Source organism: Heliconius melpomene, chromosome 12, assembly GCF_056956725.1.
Source record: "Heliconius melpomene rosina isolate 202511_hmr_F chromosome 12, ASM5695672v1, whole genome shotgun sequence".
Lineage (NCBI taxonomy): Eukaryota > Metazoa > Arthropoda > Insecta > Lepidoptera > Nymphalidae > Heliconius > Heliconius melpomene.
The window spans coordinates 13418522-13434735 of record NC_140400.1 but is presented as its reverse complement, the minus strand read 5'-3'; the positions used below and the strand labels follow the sequence as shown (position 1 = coordinate 13434735).

The 16214-nt window shown below is 31.6% G+C and overlaps 3 protein-coding genes across 5 annotated transcripts; 1 reads left to right on the top strand and 2 right to left on the bottom strand.

The window, feature by feature from the left end:
* The first annotated feature begins 257 nt into the window (after positions 1-257).
* On the top strand, positions 258-10180 carry Rnb (BTB/POZ domain-containing protein Rnb). Of its 2 annotated transcripts, XM_085195195.1 has the most exons (12): positions 258-631; positions 1355-1581; positions 2271-2499; positions 3182-3350; positions 4979-5149; positions 5269-5708; positions 5813-6128; positions 6415-6612; positions 7234-7471; positions 7626-7734; positions 7809-7954; positions 8203-10180. In XM_085195195.1, the coding sequence occupies exons 1-12, from the start codon at positions 386-388 to the stop codon at positions 8960-8962; spliced, it is 3249 nt and encodes a 1082-aa protein (XP_085051321.1). In that variant the 5' UTR covers positions 258-385; the 3' UTR covers positions 8963-10180. The 2 variants fall into 2 exon arrangements, with proteins under 2 accessions (XP_085051321.1, XP_085051322.1); XM_085195196.1 differs by lacking the exon at positions 1355-1581 and having other exon boundaries at positions 259-631.
* sad (Cytochrome P450 family protein sad) lies at positions 10134-16209 on the bottom strand. 2 transcript variants are annotated; one of them, XM_085195207.1, is made up of 7 exons: positions 16095-16209; positions 14403-14806; positions 14115-14318; positions 13696-13832; positions 13098-13292; positions 10745-10960; positions 10134-10337 (listed from the first exon to the last, which is right to left on the bottom strand). In XM_085195207.1, the coding sequence occupies exons 2-7, from the start codon at positions 14593-14595 to the stop codon at positions 10215-10217; spliced, it is 1068 nt and encodes a 355-aa protein (XP_085051333.1). In that variant the 5' UTR covers positions 14596-14806; positions 16095-16209; the 3' UTR covers positions 10134-10214. The 2 variants fall into 2 exon arrangements, with proteins under 2 accessions (XP_085051333.1, XP_085051332.1); XM_085195206.1 differs by lacking the exon at positions 16095-16209 and adding an exon at positions 15476-15996.
* Positions 10998-12093, bottom strand: LOC146534006 (cytochrome c oxidase assembly protein COX18, mitochondrial). Its single transcript, XM_085195215.1, has one exon. The coding sequence runs from the start codon at positions 12057-12059 to the stop codon at positions 10998-11000; it is 1062 nt and encodes a 353-aa protein (XP_085051341.1). The 5' UTR covers positions 12060-12093.
* Positions 16210-16214: the final 5 nt, after the last annotated feature.

Here is a 16214-nt window from a genome sequence, read left to right as displayed (position 1 = left end):
TAACCTCGATCAATTTTTACTAATACCATCAGCTACCAATTAAATATTAGTGTTTTATATAAATATGAAGAAATTACAAATTACATAGATGTACTATAATTCGGAGGAATTCATCTCAATTCTTAAATAATATTATAAGCAAATCAAAATATTGAAAAAATAATATGAATATGATACGGTATGTGGTACTAGTGATAAAAATATTTTCCCTGTTTACATGGGAGAATATTATAAACAAGGTAAGTAAATTTTGACATTGACAATATGAGTATTGACTATTGAGTAGCTCGGCTATTCTTCGAGATTTTACTAAATAAGAACAATAGACATTATTTTCGTTTTAATAGATGTGTGTTTTTAAATTGTATGTATTAATTTTATAAAAATGGATAAGAATTACGTAAAAACAACGTTAGAAGCCCTAAATTCCTCTTCATCTAAACGTATACAAGATAGTCTTTTAAAAATTAAATCTCACGTTATTATAAATGATAGAGGAATTAAACTATTTCGCGATTGTGGTGGCTTAAATTACTTGGTGCCTCATTTGCGTAAGCCCAATGAAAAAATACTCGATATAACATTAAGTATTCTTGGCAATATATGTTTGGAAGAAAAGAGCAGTATATTGGTAAGTTAATATTTTATTAATAGTATTGTCTCTCTTTTCCATATTAATCACTTATATTTAGATACACTAGTTGTAGAGTTGATGACAAGTCATTAAAAATGTAATATAATCATATTATGTTTCCATTTTTTTATTCCCATATAGGCCTATATGCCTGTTGTTTTCTTTTTTTTATAAAACAAATGTGTATTTTTTAATAATTCAATAATATTGACTTTTTCAAAGCTTCACATTTAAATATATTACAATTAAAAGTATATAATATAATTTTATGTAATTGTATACAGACTTAATGTTATATATTTTCTATGAACATGTACAGTTTTTTAAAAAACGTAAGAATAAAAAAGGATTCATAGTATATTATATTTTAATTTATTATATAATTAAATTATAAAAGTGCATTGCGATTTTTTTACATAAAATGTCGTTAAATATATTTTGTCGCAAATGAGATATTTACCTAAATAATTTTAAAAATTACATACTTTAATAAAATATCATCCAATAAACGATATAACAAAAGCATTACAATTATCTAATATATATTTATATGTAATAATTTTCTTTTAAATTATTTTGCTTCGTCAATTTTGAATGTCTCACGTAAATATCGCTACGTATACGTATCTAATTATGTCCAGACACGCTTCTGCATTGCTACTTGCGTCGCCGATCGATTTTGCAACGCGTCCGTATTGATTGGATGCAAATTTGTTTCAGATTGGAAAATTACAAATTTTCGGGCCGATCGTCTCTATATTAAACACGGTTTGTCGAGACAGTATTCTCGGAAGGACATCTCGTGTAATTGGTAATTTAGCACAAAACCAAAAAAATGCTGAAAGCTTACATAGTCACGGGGCTGTTAAGGCATTGGTTGCGCTTATTGAAAATAGAGACAAGAATACATCATACGCGACTCTATCCATGGCGGTTAGAGCTATTCGGTACATATCTATATGCATAAAACTCTGCTGAAAACATTCGTTTTTCATATAAAATTGGCTATCAATACTATTAATTATACAAAAAGAAAATATAACAAAACTTAAGATTGACATCTCGGTTCTAACGTAAACAGAATACACATTGTACTTAATAAGAGACAAAAGTGTATTAAAAAAAGTAAATGTATTAAATTTGTAAATCATGTTTTATTTTAATTTACGACAACCATAAGGTTTTAACCACCTCCATAATTTCACCTCTGCATCATCACGAAATCAACTTAAGCCGATAGCGATCACGACATTATTCGCTATTCGTATTAAACAGATTTTATGACATCTAACGTAATATAGATATTAGCCAAGAACTATATTTATTAACAGACGGAACAGTTAATTGGCTTCCTGATTGACTGTTCTGTATGATTTCCGATCAGCCAGCAAGGGCTCAATACAGTGGCAACCAAATATCCTCTATTTATTCCGATTCGTCGTGTGAAATGTGAGGAATGGAGTATCCTAACACTCTGCTCCTCCTACTATCCTGCTAAGCGGAATAAAGCGTGAATCTATAAAAAAATACGACAACCTCCTACAAATAAGTGTGGTTTGACCATGCATACAATTACATACTTGTTTTTGTAATTGGGATACTGTTATTAGTACTTACATTATAACTTTTATTTTAGTCAGCTTTGGATGATAAAAGATAAAAGAAAGGAAATGTTAAATGCAAATGCTATACGATGTATTTCGATACTACTTACAACGGAATGCGAAAACATGGGTATAATCAAATCAAGTACAATAGAAAAAGAAATTGAAGAGCCTAAGAAGAGTCAGCAAGAGCTTATAAACAGTATCCTTAAATGCCTAGGATACTTTACGACTTATCCAGTTTCAACTTGTGCCGAGCAGGTAAATATTTAGACAACACGTTTTACTACATGCACGTGTTTACGTGTAATTCTATGTAGGTGATTAGTGTTTTTAGATTGTGCGAAATAAAGAACTTTATATAAGTACTTTATTATACGTTTATAAAAATAAACTCTTTTTTTGCTTATGTTTTTTGGACATACATGGTCCCGCTTTTCGTGACTTATTCCACGCACTTTGAGAGTTTTCTTGAGAGACTTCTCTTTTAATACTTTATTCTCTTTTAATATGTTACTAATAATTCTAGAGACAAAAATACCGGAATTATTTTATACCGCATTTTTAGTTTTCATATCGTTTTCGTATTTTTGTTAATAGAGACATTTTATATTTTATATCTCGTATAAGAATACTAACGAACTATAATAATATATAACGTAATGATTTGTTTTCATCCTCCACACATGTATCTTCCTGCTCTGGATTTTGAGTTTCTCAAAATGCAATGTTTTGAAATCGGGTAAATAGCTGATTATATTATAATATGTATAGCGTCCTAAACAATTTTCTTATATTTATTGTTCTTTGTGAAATAGTTCATGATTTAGGTTGTTATTCCCCCGAATGGGAATCGAACTCACAACCGTCACACCACATGCTTGTGCGTCACGGCGGTCTGACATCAAACAAAAATATATTTATTAAAGAAAATTGTTTACAGATACAAGGTGATGGTAGAGGATATCAGTGTTTAGTGGCATTGACTAAATCACATGAGTCTGTGTCTCTCAAGTGTCTTATGAACCTCTGCTACCTGTCAACTTGTCGCCCACTATTGGGTATAGCGGGAATAGTTGAGTGCTTAGTGGTAATATTGCAGAAACACTCAGGTATCTATATTTCTTTTAAAGCATTTTTTTAAAATATTCGTCAGGCAGTGCAAGCATTTATTTGAATGGAGAATCGTAAAATAAATCACGTATCGTATATATATATACAGGGTGTCCCAGGAGCCAACGATAAAACGAAACCAGGTGATAGACCAAGTCATGACAGTTATGAGAAAAATATAAAAAAAAATCTTTGTCATGTATTTTTCATATTATATTGATTTTAAAAAATATCGGAAATACCGACACCCTGTGATGGTTTTTCAAGTCCCAGGACTACAAATATTACTCTTTCTTCATTTTTTTTTCTGTAATGTAATCATGAGTACCCCTTCTGTGAATTACAGTTTAAGATTGAAACATACCTGCACCAGTTTTCAATAAAATATCGTGTTTTTGCCAAACATTAAATTCAAAATATTTACTACACTCAACTTTAACCGACTGTACTATAAAAAAAATGTACTACACTGTTTTTGCAAGTAACTTTAAAAGTTGGCGCATTTAATCTGGATTCCGAAATGGTCCGACACTTCTTGGATTACTTCTTTGTTGAAGAGAGAAAAATCGAAATACACGATAATCGGGATGACGTTCAATATTTTGGTATCTTTTCCGATACATTCTAGCTGCAGCATTAGCGTTACATAACCATTCTACATGAATGAAATGCATATTGGCAATGTGTCAAAGACCGAGTATATGGCCTGCGAGAGCCCAGACTCGAGCACTATCCTTATAAGTCCTGGGCCAGCCCCTAAGTCGGAAAACGTTTGGACGGTATCTTGCGATCACAGACCACACCAGTGACCTCCCGCCACTTAGCCCAGGCAACGCTTATCCGACCATGGAGATCGTGATCGATGCCTCCAGACGCGTGCATGACGGATCTAAGATACCTGAACTTTTTTGACTTAGGGGCTGACCCAGGACTTATAAGGATAGGGCTCGGGTCTGGGCTCTCGCAGGCCATATACTCGGTCTTTGACACATTGCCAATATCCAATTCATTCATGGAGAATGGTTATGTAACGCTAATGCTGCAGCTAGAATGTATCGGAAAAGATACCAAAACGTTGAACGTCATCCCGATTATCGTGTATTTAGATTTTTCTCTCTTCAACAAAAAAGTAATCCAACAAGTGTCGTACCATTTCGGAATCCAGATTAAATGCGCCAACTTTTAAAGTTACTTGCAAAAACAGTGTAGTACATTTTTTTTATAGTACAGTCGGTTAAAGTTGAGTGTAGTAAATATTTTGAATTTAATGTTTGGCAAAAACATGATATTTTATTGAAAACTGATGCAGGTATGTTTCAATCTTAAACTGTAATTCACAGAAGGGTTACTCATGATTACATTACAGAAAAAAAAATGAAGAAAGAGTAATATTTGTAGTCCTGGGACTTGAAAAACCATCACAGGGTGTCGGTATTTCCGATATTTTTTAAAATCAATATAATATGAAAAATACATGACAAAGATTTTTTTTTATATTTTTCTCATAACTGTCATGACTTGGTCTATCACCTGTTTTCGTTTTATCGTTGGCTCCTGGGACACCCTGTATATATATATATATATGTATCTCAAGGTTACATGAAACTAAAATAGCGGTTTCTTTTAGATCCGTCTTGCTGGCCGGATGGGGCGGTTAAAGCACTTGCTCAGCTTAGTGGGGAATCGGTCAATAGATCGCGTATACGTCGTTGTGGAGGACTGTCGTTACTGGTGCAAGCTGCGAGGGATAATAGTCACGCGATGTACGCTCTTCTACAATATGTTTTCGATGACACATGTGCGTACATTGTTTCTAATATGAGTCACTTTTGCATACTTACTAAAATTAGTCAATGGCGAAAAATTACGTTTATTTAATACAAAAAATATATAGATTTTTTGTTATAACCATTTCAGCATTCCAAATATTAATTCAAGAAGGACTCGTTGGTTTACTGACGGAGAAGTTAACAGCTTATATTTCAACCATGGAGTATGATCATAATCTCGAGAGCACCAATCCTTCCACTTCAAGTGAACCATTTCGTTGTAGAGATAGACCAAAAAATGAACCTGGGTCAGTATATGATATAGCATTGCAACATCTGACTCAGAGCAGTCTCACAAGAGGTAATCTGTTTACACGACGTAAAAGTCTTTTACTCTCTGAAACTGGGGATGACTTGAAGGTTGTAATAGAAAGGGATAATATGATCGTGGGTTTCGTCGATGCGATTGATAGTGACGGCTCTGAAGACAGTGACAGTGATGACGAAGACGACGAAGATGAGGAACCACCCGCTAAGAGCCGACGAGGCACCAAAAGGGGACGCTCAAGTCCTAAAATTATAAGAAAAGTATGTATTGAGTTGTGAAATATCGTGAACCTGTTTGTACGAAAAGGAAAAAAATAATAATTTAAAAAAAAAAATGTAGTTGAAAAAGAGATTTCTTTTTCCAGAAATCGCGTTTAATCAAAATGGCGAGTAAGGACTGGTCGGCGGGCGTTTATTGGGAACCAAAGAGCCCTGAATGGCCGTCGCTCTATCAGCAGTTCCCTGACACTAGTCCTGGCCGGGACATGCCGATGTCGCCGGCGTCGGACGGGAACTTCTCCGATTTCAGTCCAGATAGGGAGTCGAAACGCCGTTGGGATTGGAGCCCTGATTCTGGAGCCAGCTCTGGAGAAGGCAGCTCGGCTTCCCCACAGCAAAATGATTATCCATGGAGTCCTGGCAGCTCGGGGCCGTCCTCTCCCGCCAGTACTACTAACGATGGTAATATTTTACTATGCATATAAATACAAGTATATGTAATAATATTTCAATGTTTTTTTTTTTTTGTTTCACCGTTTCATCTCCGTTTTGTATTTTCTGCTCATATTATATATCTAGCGTGTTGAGTGGTGGAATCAATGTCGTACTTTACCATAGAAAATGAAAATAATTTATTTCATTGAAGGGGCATCGAACACAATGCGCTTACGATTAAATCTACATATATTACAATAGAACACTTAGAAATATTCTTAGATTCACTTTACATTAAATATTTTACATTTAGAGGACAGCTCAGATTCGGAGGTGTCAGGCCGTTACTCACCAGTTTGCACTGATGCCGAAGGAGACACAGAAGATGAGCAAAAGAAACCTACACTAAGTGCGTCCAATGATGTCAAGTCCAAGCAACTGGCACAAGATCTGGAAGAGCTTGATATGGATAATGAGACTGAAGTTACTGGTGAAGAATCTCCTACCGACGGTACATGTTTATTAGTTAAATACAAATATATCGACTTTTCGATGGCAAAAATCTCTACTCTTAGATAATTTAAATAATAATATTTTTTTTTTTTAAAGTTTTACTAAACAATTATTAGACATGTATATTTTCCATTTTCCGAAAATTTTCAAATTATTTTTCATTTTCAATAATTAAATTTAAAAACACTAGTTTCTATGATTTTCCAAATATTCCACATATTCCATGATATTCCAGAATTATAAGTAACAAAAAAAATAAAAAAGAAAAATTAAAAACAAAGATATTTATATAAAAAGATCAGCTCAAAACTTAGTTTAGAAACCTCCACGCCCCTCCCCGAAGATATTTCATTAGCTTTAACTGCGCCTTCTCCTTTATGGGTAAATTGAAATAAATATCAGTTGTGTCACCATATTACACATTGTAAGTGCCCACTGTAAGCATGACTGGCTAGACTATTCTAGACTATTCTATATATATCCTTTCTCAATAAATTAACTATCCACCACAAAAAAAAACATTTCAATTAGTTACTGAAATGAGCGCGTTCAACTAAATAATTTATTTATCTTTTAAATATTCATGTAATGTAAGGGTAGATAAATTCCATTTTTCCAGATGGATGTAAAATAGACATAAGCTCCAAGGCGTCAAGCATAGCGTGCGTTATGGTGCTGCTGTTCCGCGTGTCCCACGGTACTTGTACAACGTGTGGGAGCATTCGTGACGACCCAGTTCCCAACCAGACCATGGACTTGCTGACCAGCCGCGACTGCCTCAATGGACTATTGGACTATGTGGAGAGATGCAAGCGACCAGTGGGAAGAGCGGCTAGGATATTGGCTCGAGTGCTTAGGTAGTTTTTTATTATACACATGCTGATGATCGAACCCACAACCGTCGCGTTATAGTCACATCCTTGTGTCACTGCGCCACAAAGATCTCAAACTCTGATGAAATTTGATTTTTTTTATTTTTAATATTTTCTTAATGTTTATTTACTATTGCAGTAATGATCTATGTCTGATGAGTATTCTAAGACACAGGCTTGCTATACGACTTCATCGCATGTCAGTACACTCAAAACACCCACCAGTCCATTGCACTCAGTGCAAACAGGTAATTTAGGCTAATTACATAAGAATAATTTAATTATCTTATAAAATAAAACTAAAAAATACTTTTTTGTCTAGATTTTGAAATTAAGCTCGAAGCTGTTATCTCAATTGGGATTGTTAGCGGAATCGAGCTACGGTATCGGAAAAATTAGCTATCATTTGCTTAAAGGATCATCATCAATGAAACAGACACTTGCTCTAACCTTGCCCTATATTGTTAGGTAAGTACAATATTCTAAAAAGTCGATTTTCGCTACTTTTACATATTTTAAATGAAACTATATAAACCGAATTTATCATATATATTTTGGTATTTCAAATATTTCGGCCTTTTTTGGTTTGCATATAGCAGGGTAGGTGAAGAATAGTAATAGTATTCCATTCCCTACTTTTCCGAATGCTCTATATAAAAAATTTCATTCAAAAAGTTAAATTAAATAAGAAATTGATAATTGAAATTACTTTTTAGGGCTGAGAAACCCTTGAAAAAATATATGATTGATTGCAATGGTCTCAATCACCTTTTCCACATTATATCAGAGTCCAAAGAAGATATTGAAGATTGTGTTACTGCTTTGGTAAAAATTGCCAACAATATTAACCTCAAAGACCCAAAAGTCTTAGATAAAAGATATAAAGACAAAGTGCATGTCAACTATGATCCTATCCTTGACAATTTGGCTCCAGAGGATATTGTCTTATTTCAATTGGATGACTCCACAACAGTAAGAGCGAATAGAATATTTTTATGTCAACATTCGGAAGTTTTCAGTGCTATGCTAATGGGCAAATTCAAGGAGTCTGGCGAAAAATGTGTACGTCTTAAGAACGTGTCAAAAGGAGCTCTAGAGTATTTATTCACACTACTTCAATGTGGCTTAAACAATCCTAAATGTGATATCGAAGTGTTTCCCATGGTCGACGATCTCAATACCAGCTTGGAAGTTTTACTATTGGCAGATAGATTTTTATTTGAGAAGTTGAAAGACCTGCTTCGCAGTGCCATACTACAGTTCAAAATGACACCAAACACAGCAGACAGAATTTACATATGGTCTTTGAGCGACGGCATGGGATTTTTGTGTTCTGAAGCGGTTGCATATTTATTAATAGGCAAAATGACAGAAACTGATAGATTTGAATCATTCAAAAATATACTTACCCTGCCATACAAAGATCAATGGTTGGAAGATGTTAAAGGGATGCTTATGAGGCAATTAGGTAAATGAGAAAAGGTCATTTATTTCTTAAGAAGATATAAAAAAAGCCGGGTTCTTGCAGTAAGCACTGACATGTAGGTATTTGTGGCATGGTTGTGTAGTATATTTAAGAGATATGGAATAAATGATTGGTGAAAGGTGAATTGATCAGTATACTTAAAAATAATTGGTGTACAAATATCCTACAATAAATATTTATTGATAATACAATTATTATTATACTATGTAACTTTTACCTTGGAGGTACTGAAGTAATAGCAGTGATTGCACTTCACTAGAATATGTTAGGTCACTATAAAAAGTATGTTCCGGATCAACTGTATAAGCTAGGTGGGTACATCCCTATTATAGTTCCAGTACCCACCTGATGTAGTGTTAGTAGGAATAAATAGTATGGTATTATCACTGCTTATTACTTACAAAAATATTTATCATATAATGAACTATTATTTCCATAAATGGAATAAGTAATATAATTACCATATTAAATTATTTATCCTACTAGTATATTAACATGTAGTTGTAGTGATTGCATTTAAATATGATACCCTTATAATAATAATAAGTGCAAACCAAATGTATTTTATAAACATGAGATAGTGTCCAACTGTAAATTTGATGGTTGTGACTTGGATCCTCACTTGGAGGAATAAATTATTTTCATTTTCCTGCTCTGATATAATTGAATGCAGAATTGAGTCCTACCATTTACCATGTAATGTCTCGAAAATATATATATTAAAGAATGAATCTTGTCTCTAGTTTCTCTGCCTGATATGTGCAGGAAAGTGTAAAAGCTCTATCAATGCAATATGCACAAGTAAGATGACTTAAAAATTTTAATGAATTAGTATTATGAATGTATTTCTAATTTTAGTATTAGTGATGTTTACTACTTTCAGAGTGAGTTACTATATAAATGAAACATATTTTTGTTAAGCGCATTACGATTAGAGGTATAGATTGTGTGCATGTATCTATACTTATATATAAGAGTTATACTTATTATCCATAAACACATTGATACTATGGTATTATCAAGATGTTTTCATGACGTAACATTTTTATATTGTGCTTTATTTATAAATTTCAAACATTCCATAACAATCACAATTATACTCATACTTATATTAATGTGTGAGGTCTTATTTAATTATGGACATGAAATAATACAACATAATATGTGTATTCAAATATATTTAAACAAATAATAAAGAAGAACATGTATTGGTGTTTCAATTCAGTATCCTTAAATGCTTTGCTAATCAACATTGTTTCTTAAAGTAAAATACAAGTCTATATGTTTGTCTGGTATTAGCACTTGTGAGGTGATGGAATTTATGTTTTCATTATTATTACATTGGAAGTCAAAAGTTTCCACAATCTGTAAATAAACATTTTGTAAAAATTCATAAGTTCTGGTGAAGCTGTAGCTGTAGAATGATATAATTCAAATAAAAATTACAGTAGAGCCTTATTATCTAAAGATTATCGGAAGTAATAAGGGAACATAAATGTTCAGAAAATCTTTTTTTTCAATATTGACACTGTATAGATTAAAGTCTTATATGTCTATTCATGGGGAAATGAAATTTTTATTACATTACTTGATTCACTATTTAATAATCTCATATTTATTACCATAGAATGGACACCTATGGAATACCACCTAGGGATATATTTTCAATCAAGATTTTACTTTTATGGTCTTTTATGAAGTATCACCCAAGTGTACCTGACAAGTTATGAGTGCACATATACACTGAGAAATTTGTTACAATATTTTTTTACCTGACTAATCACTTCAGTAAGTTGTACCATAGCTATCTTTTTGCCAATACAAGATCTAGCTCCCATAGCAAATGGGAGTGATGCTGTTGGAACATGGTTGATTAGACTAGCTCTACGAGAATCATTTCTATCCCAACGGTAAGGAAGAAAGAGTGGTGCTTCGGAAAAATTATTATCATCTCTCCCAGACGTATATATAGATGCTATTATTGGAGTCTGTAATACAAAATTGAATAGTTTGTAGAATTAATTATTATGATTTCTTTGGTATGATTTTTGTAAGTCCAAATTTTATTTCCTCTTTTATATAATCATAAGGTTTCTCTAATTCACTTGGAGCTACTGGTATTTTCAATTTTCTTCTTAATGAGGGTGATAGGAGACATAAATTCTGGGCTAAACCAAAAACACTAGAAGTTGTCCAATATAAGCACATACATGAAGGAACACTGGCTGCAACAGGTATCATTACTATGGAAAATACTCTAAATATGTTGGTAAAAACATTATATAACTTTGATGGTTGTCTAATCTTAGACATTCTTTGTACTTCTATAATGGCTAAATTTGTAATGCCAAATACAATTGGCAAAATTAGTGAGTGATCAGGTAATGTTAAATTAGGTATCCAACCAAAGCCTCCAACCTCCATTTCCATAAAGGTTATGGCTGCAGATGGATTAGATGGGTGCATGTTTACTAAATTGCGAAGAGCGAAAGATATGCAAACCCAAATAGGAATTTGAAACCATATAACTAGAGTTGCCTTTAGTGGATGACAATTATCCCTTTCAATAAGCTTTCGCCATTGCTTTTTCATTGATATTCGGTATAGTGCCATGGTCTTTTTGTCATCTAAGTTGTATATTTTTTTAGCTATAGCAGTTTCTTTTTTGAGTTCATTTGTTAAATCTTTAAGCTCTATGCCTATGTTCTCTACTTTAGCTAGTATGTAATTTTGATAAACAGAAAGCGGCATAGTCATAAGACATCGAACTATTATAGTTGCCGAGATAATGGTGGCCGACCAAGTTAAACCAGTGTTATCATGAAAATACAGCAAACCGTCTTGCATTATATTCACTAAAGTGCTGTTTGAAATGCTGTTGTAAAGTTGTTCCTGCCACTTAACAACACCGTCGATCGAAAGATTTCTTTTAGTAATAATTTGTTGGACAGGTTTCTTCCTCTCTAATTTAATACGGTTATATTCACATTCATTTCGATTTAAATGTAAATTACTTAACACACTGTAATACCGGTTAGAAGTAATACTATAATTCCTTAAATTAAATATAATTTTAGTAATTAACATATTGATTATTGTTGACAAAATATATATTATTAATAATTATTATAGTAATAGAGTATATAAATATAACCTAATCTTTCACGTCATTTATTTTTTTTTATTGTTTTGACAGTTGACATCTGTGATTGACATAAAACTCGTTTTAAAAAACTGACATTTGGTGTAACATGTAACTACAGAATAATATTGTTGTTTCGGAACGCCATAATAAAAAGAACAGAACAGAACATATTATTGATTATGAATAAAAAGAAATCGCGATTTTTTACTGTTTATTCTTTATCAGCTTATAATATTCTACAAAATTTACTACTCCATCTCATTCGTGTTTTATTTAATATATGTATGTGACACGGGCAGATTATTTTGCTATTGTCATCGCAATATCAGGCAATGACCTGTTATAATTTTAATTACTTTTGTAATAACAAAAAAAAATCGATTTATTAATTTTCAGCCTTAGCTTTTTATTAACTTCATTTTACCGATTGGATCTACATTTTTTAATTTCTATTATTCTATTTCTATATTTGTCAATATCGATAGTTATTATTAAAATTATTTCATTAGAAACCACTTGCTGTCCGCTGTTTTGTTTGCGTGGACTTCATTAAGCCTATTATTTTAGCATTAGGACTATTTACTATTATTATCATATAGCTGGTCTCTTGGAGTTCCAACATCAGATGTTCGGTTTTTAATTTAGAGATTTCAACGGAAAATACCTAAACAACTTGTAAAGATGCATTCCCTTATTTTTTTCAGTCCATTACGATTAAGTATATTATGGTATATAACCTTACATGCTCTAGTCCTCAAATCAATTCTAATTCTATGTTCTTTACAGGCTTAATAGCTAAGTAACAAAAAATACATTTAAATCTGTTGTTTCAAACATGTATGTGCACAAACATCAATTTCTTATACTAATAAAATAATAATTGTTATATTATAATCTTATCTTATAACACGAAAAGACACGTTCCGTTATTGTTAACATATTATCACAAATTAATAATAGTGAAGCGTAAAATGTGTTACCTTGTCTTTAACTTTATAATTTCCGAGAAAAGTTTCCTTTGGTAGAATTCTTGTTAAAAATGGAGCAACGGGATACAATCTCATTCCTTCTTTAATAACACACTGAACATAGTCACCTTTGTTTATGCGAATCTGATCAACGGCATCTTTGTTCCTAGATAGCAATAAAAGAATCCAAAGTGTCGTGTATGCAGTCTGGAAATTTTAAATTAAGTATATCACTAAATTTTAAATACTAAAACAATAAGACTCTTATGGTTTATCCAGAGGACGTAATTTACGCGCGTAGGTTCCTATATTAATACTTTTAAATATTCTAATGATAAATTCAATATTATTAAATAATAAAATATTTATTTTAAAAATCTTTATTAAAATTTTGTTATCAGGTTTTAAATTTCTGATCACCTAGCTAGTTCAAATGACACAATTTACGCGAGTATGCTCTTTCCTTTAATCGCGTTGACTCGAGATATAAGTACTTATGCATTTATCACTTGATTTACGCGCGAGCAGAAAAGCGCGCGTTTTCATGTGATCGCGCTATTTACGCACTATTTGACTCGCATCATCTGGGCAAACTTTTCCACAGACTTACCGTGTCGCCAGCGGCTATAATAAAATCTGCAATTATTCTTATTATATCTTCACTTTTGAAATTTTCATCAACCATTTTTTTAACCAGTCCATTGCTTTTATTTTTATTTTTCATCATTTCACGGGCCATTTTATTTGCTGCGACAAAAATATATATATAACATTTAATTTTAAATTACGTAATATTACCAATATTTATAATATTATGTAAAACAATATCCTTGGCAATACCCAATTAATAAGATAATACTGTGAATAAAAAATAAACGATTATACTTTATAGTACCTACAGGAAAAAAAGTAAGTAACTAGTATATATAGATTTTAAAGAAACGACGGATTCAAAAGGCTTAACTCTACTAAATACACACATGGTATTTTTATTTATGAATACGAGTGAATACTCGTATATGTGTTTACCTAAGGAAAGTGATACATGGACACATTCTTTAAAGTCTCTCCATACTTTTAAATTTAATCGTTGACACCAATACAGTGGCCGAGCGTATAATTTAGTAGTCGTTTGAAATATCTTTTTAACAGAGACGGCAAATATTGATAGCAATTCTTCATGGTGTTGGCTTTGTATTAATGCATTTGGACCCAGCAAAATATTTATTATTACTGTAAAAAAAATACAGTAATATGTATTAAAATTATATAAATAGTATAGTCAAAATAAAGTGTCCAAGTATAATCCAAACAAACCACTTGTTGAAAGTTTGTACAGTTCTGCTTCCATATTTTGAAACAAAAACCCATTATTACATTTCGCTTTCAACTGTGTTATAAACTTTTCTACAGTTTCGATAGTAGGCTGACGGATCCACTTATCAGCATCATCTTTTAGTAAATATTTATTCAAAATCCTACGATTTTGTAGCCACTCTTCGCCATTCATAAAGAATAAACCTCTTTTTGATCCGTATAATTTTTCGTATAATATCCAAGGTTCAGGTAATATGTGTGTTGGATATTTTCCTTCTAATTTAATAAAGAGCGATTTTATTAACTCTGGGTCACTAATAAATATAAGCTCCGTATTTCCATTCAACTTTTCGGCAAATATAGGACCTAATTGCTTGTGTCGATTGTCGATATATTTGTGTAAACTGTAAAAAGATACTTAGTTTAAATGAAAGAACAGTTGTCTTGTAAATCGAAAAAGGTAATAGAAGAGAAAAACTACAGTTCTAAGAGTGGCCTAATCCCAAAACGACGGCTTATGCATCCGCATAAATTGCAATGTATTTAATTGTTTTATCTTTGTTAAGTAGTAAGTAGGTATTGAACTATAATACCGAATTGAACTATATACTGTGTGTCCTAGCACAGACATTCAATATACCCTAAGGAAAACGTTGGCATGATTTTTTCTTCGAATAAAATTGCTGTTGAACAAAATAATCTTGACATAAGACTTCATAACTTTAGAGTTTTAAAAATTAAATACTTTTTTGTACTTAAGTACAATGTAATAAAATAATTAGTTAATAAATCTTGAAAAACGCTATCGCTATAAATCATAAATGTCAGTAAAGAACATAATCCAAATTATAATTAAAATGGTTTCGTAAAAAAATAATAGTTGGCTATATGATTCATTCAAAAGTATACACGTCCGAACTCTAATCAGACATTACAAATGGGTTTAACTGCAAGCATCTTGGGATGGAATATGATACCACCACACTAAATGCTATTGCAATTGTGTTTTTTTATTCAAGGTGAAAGAAAATAATTGAAACAAAAGAATGAAATATAGAAATAAATTTACTCACTTTTTACCGCTGCCAGCAGCTATTAGATCTAATCTTGTGCCAATAATGGGTAGGCTTTTTGGCCGAGGAATTGTATTATTGAACACGTTGAAAGTAGATTGAGATTTTCCTATCAATTTACCAACATGTTTTTTACGAGTTATATTTACTAAATGAATTCTATTATAGTGATACATCATTAAAATTAAGATTTAACTATAATTGATTCCAACAAATTCACATGAAAATGCCTGTATTTATCAAAAAGTGATATAATAAAAACAATTAATGCAGTGTTATGTTTAGTAGTTCTATTTTTTTGCACCACTATGTGTAATAGGAGCTCTATAACAAAACTATTCTGACCTAACGCTTATTGCAAACTAAAGCTAGAAATAAGTTTTATATTAGTTTACGGTGAATTTATAAAAGCTTAGTGAATTAAACATAAGCTTTATAAACGTCTGTATAAAATATGGTAATGATATTCAAATTTGTTACTTTTTGTGTTTCTTTTCTATTTTTTTATGACATCAGTATCTGATATCAGATATATTTAGATAGATCCCGAAAACATAATTTGCCTTTTTTATTAATATTATGGAAAAATAACAAACAAAACATTTATTAATGTACTTACAAAAATAATATTAGTTATCTTGAAATAAAAATGTTGTCTTTATAATTAATTAAGCACTAATCTATACGCTATCATAAGTTAAGACATTTATTACAATGAATTTATTGTACGGTGCGGTAT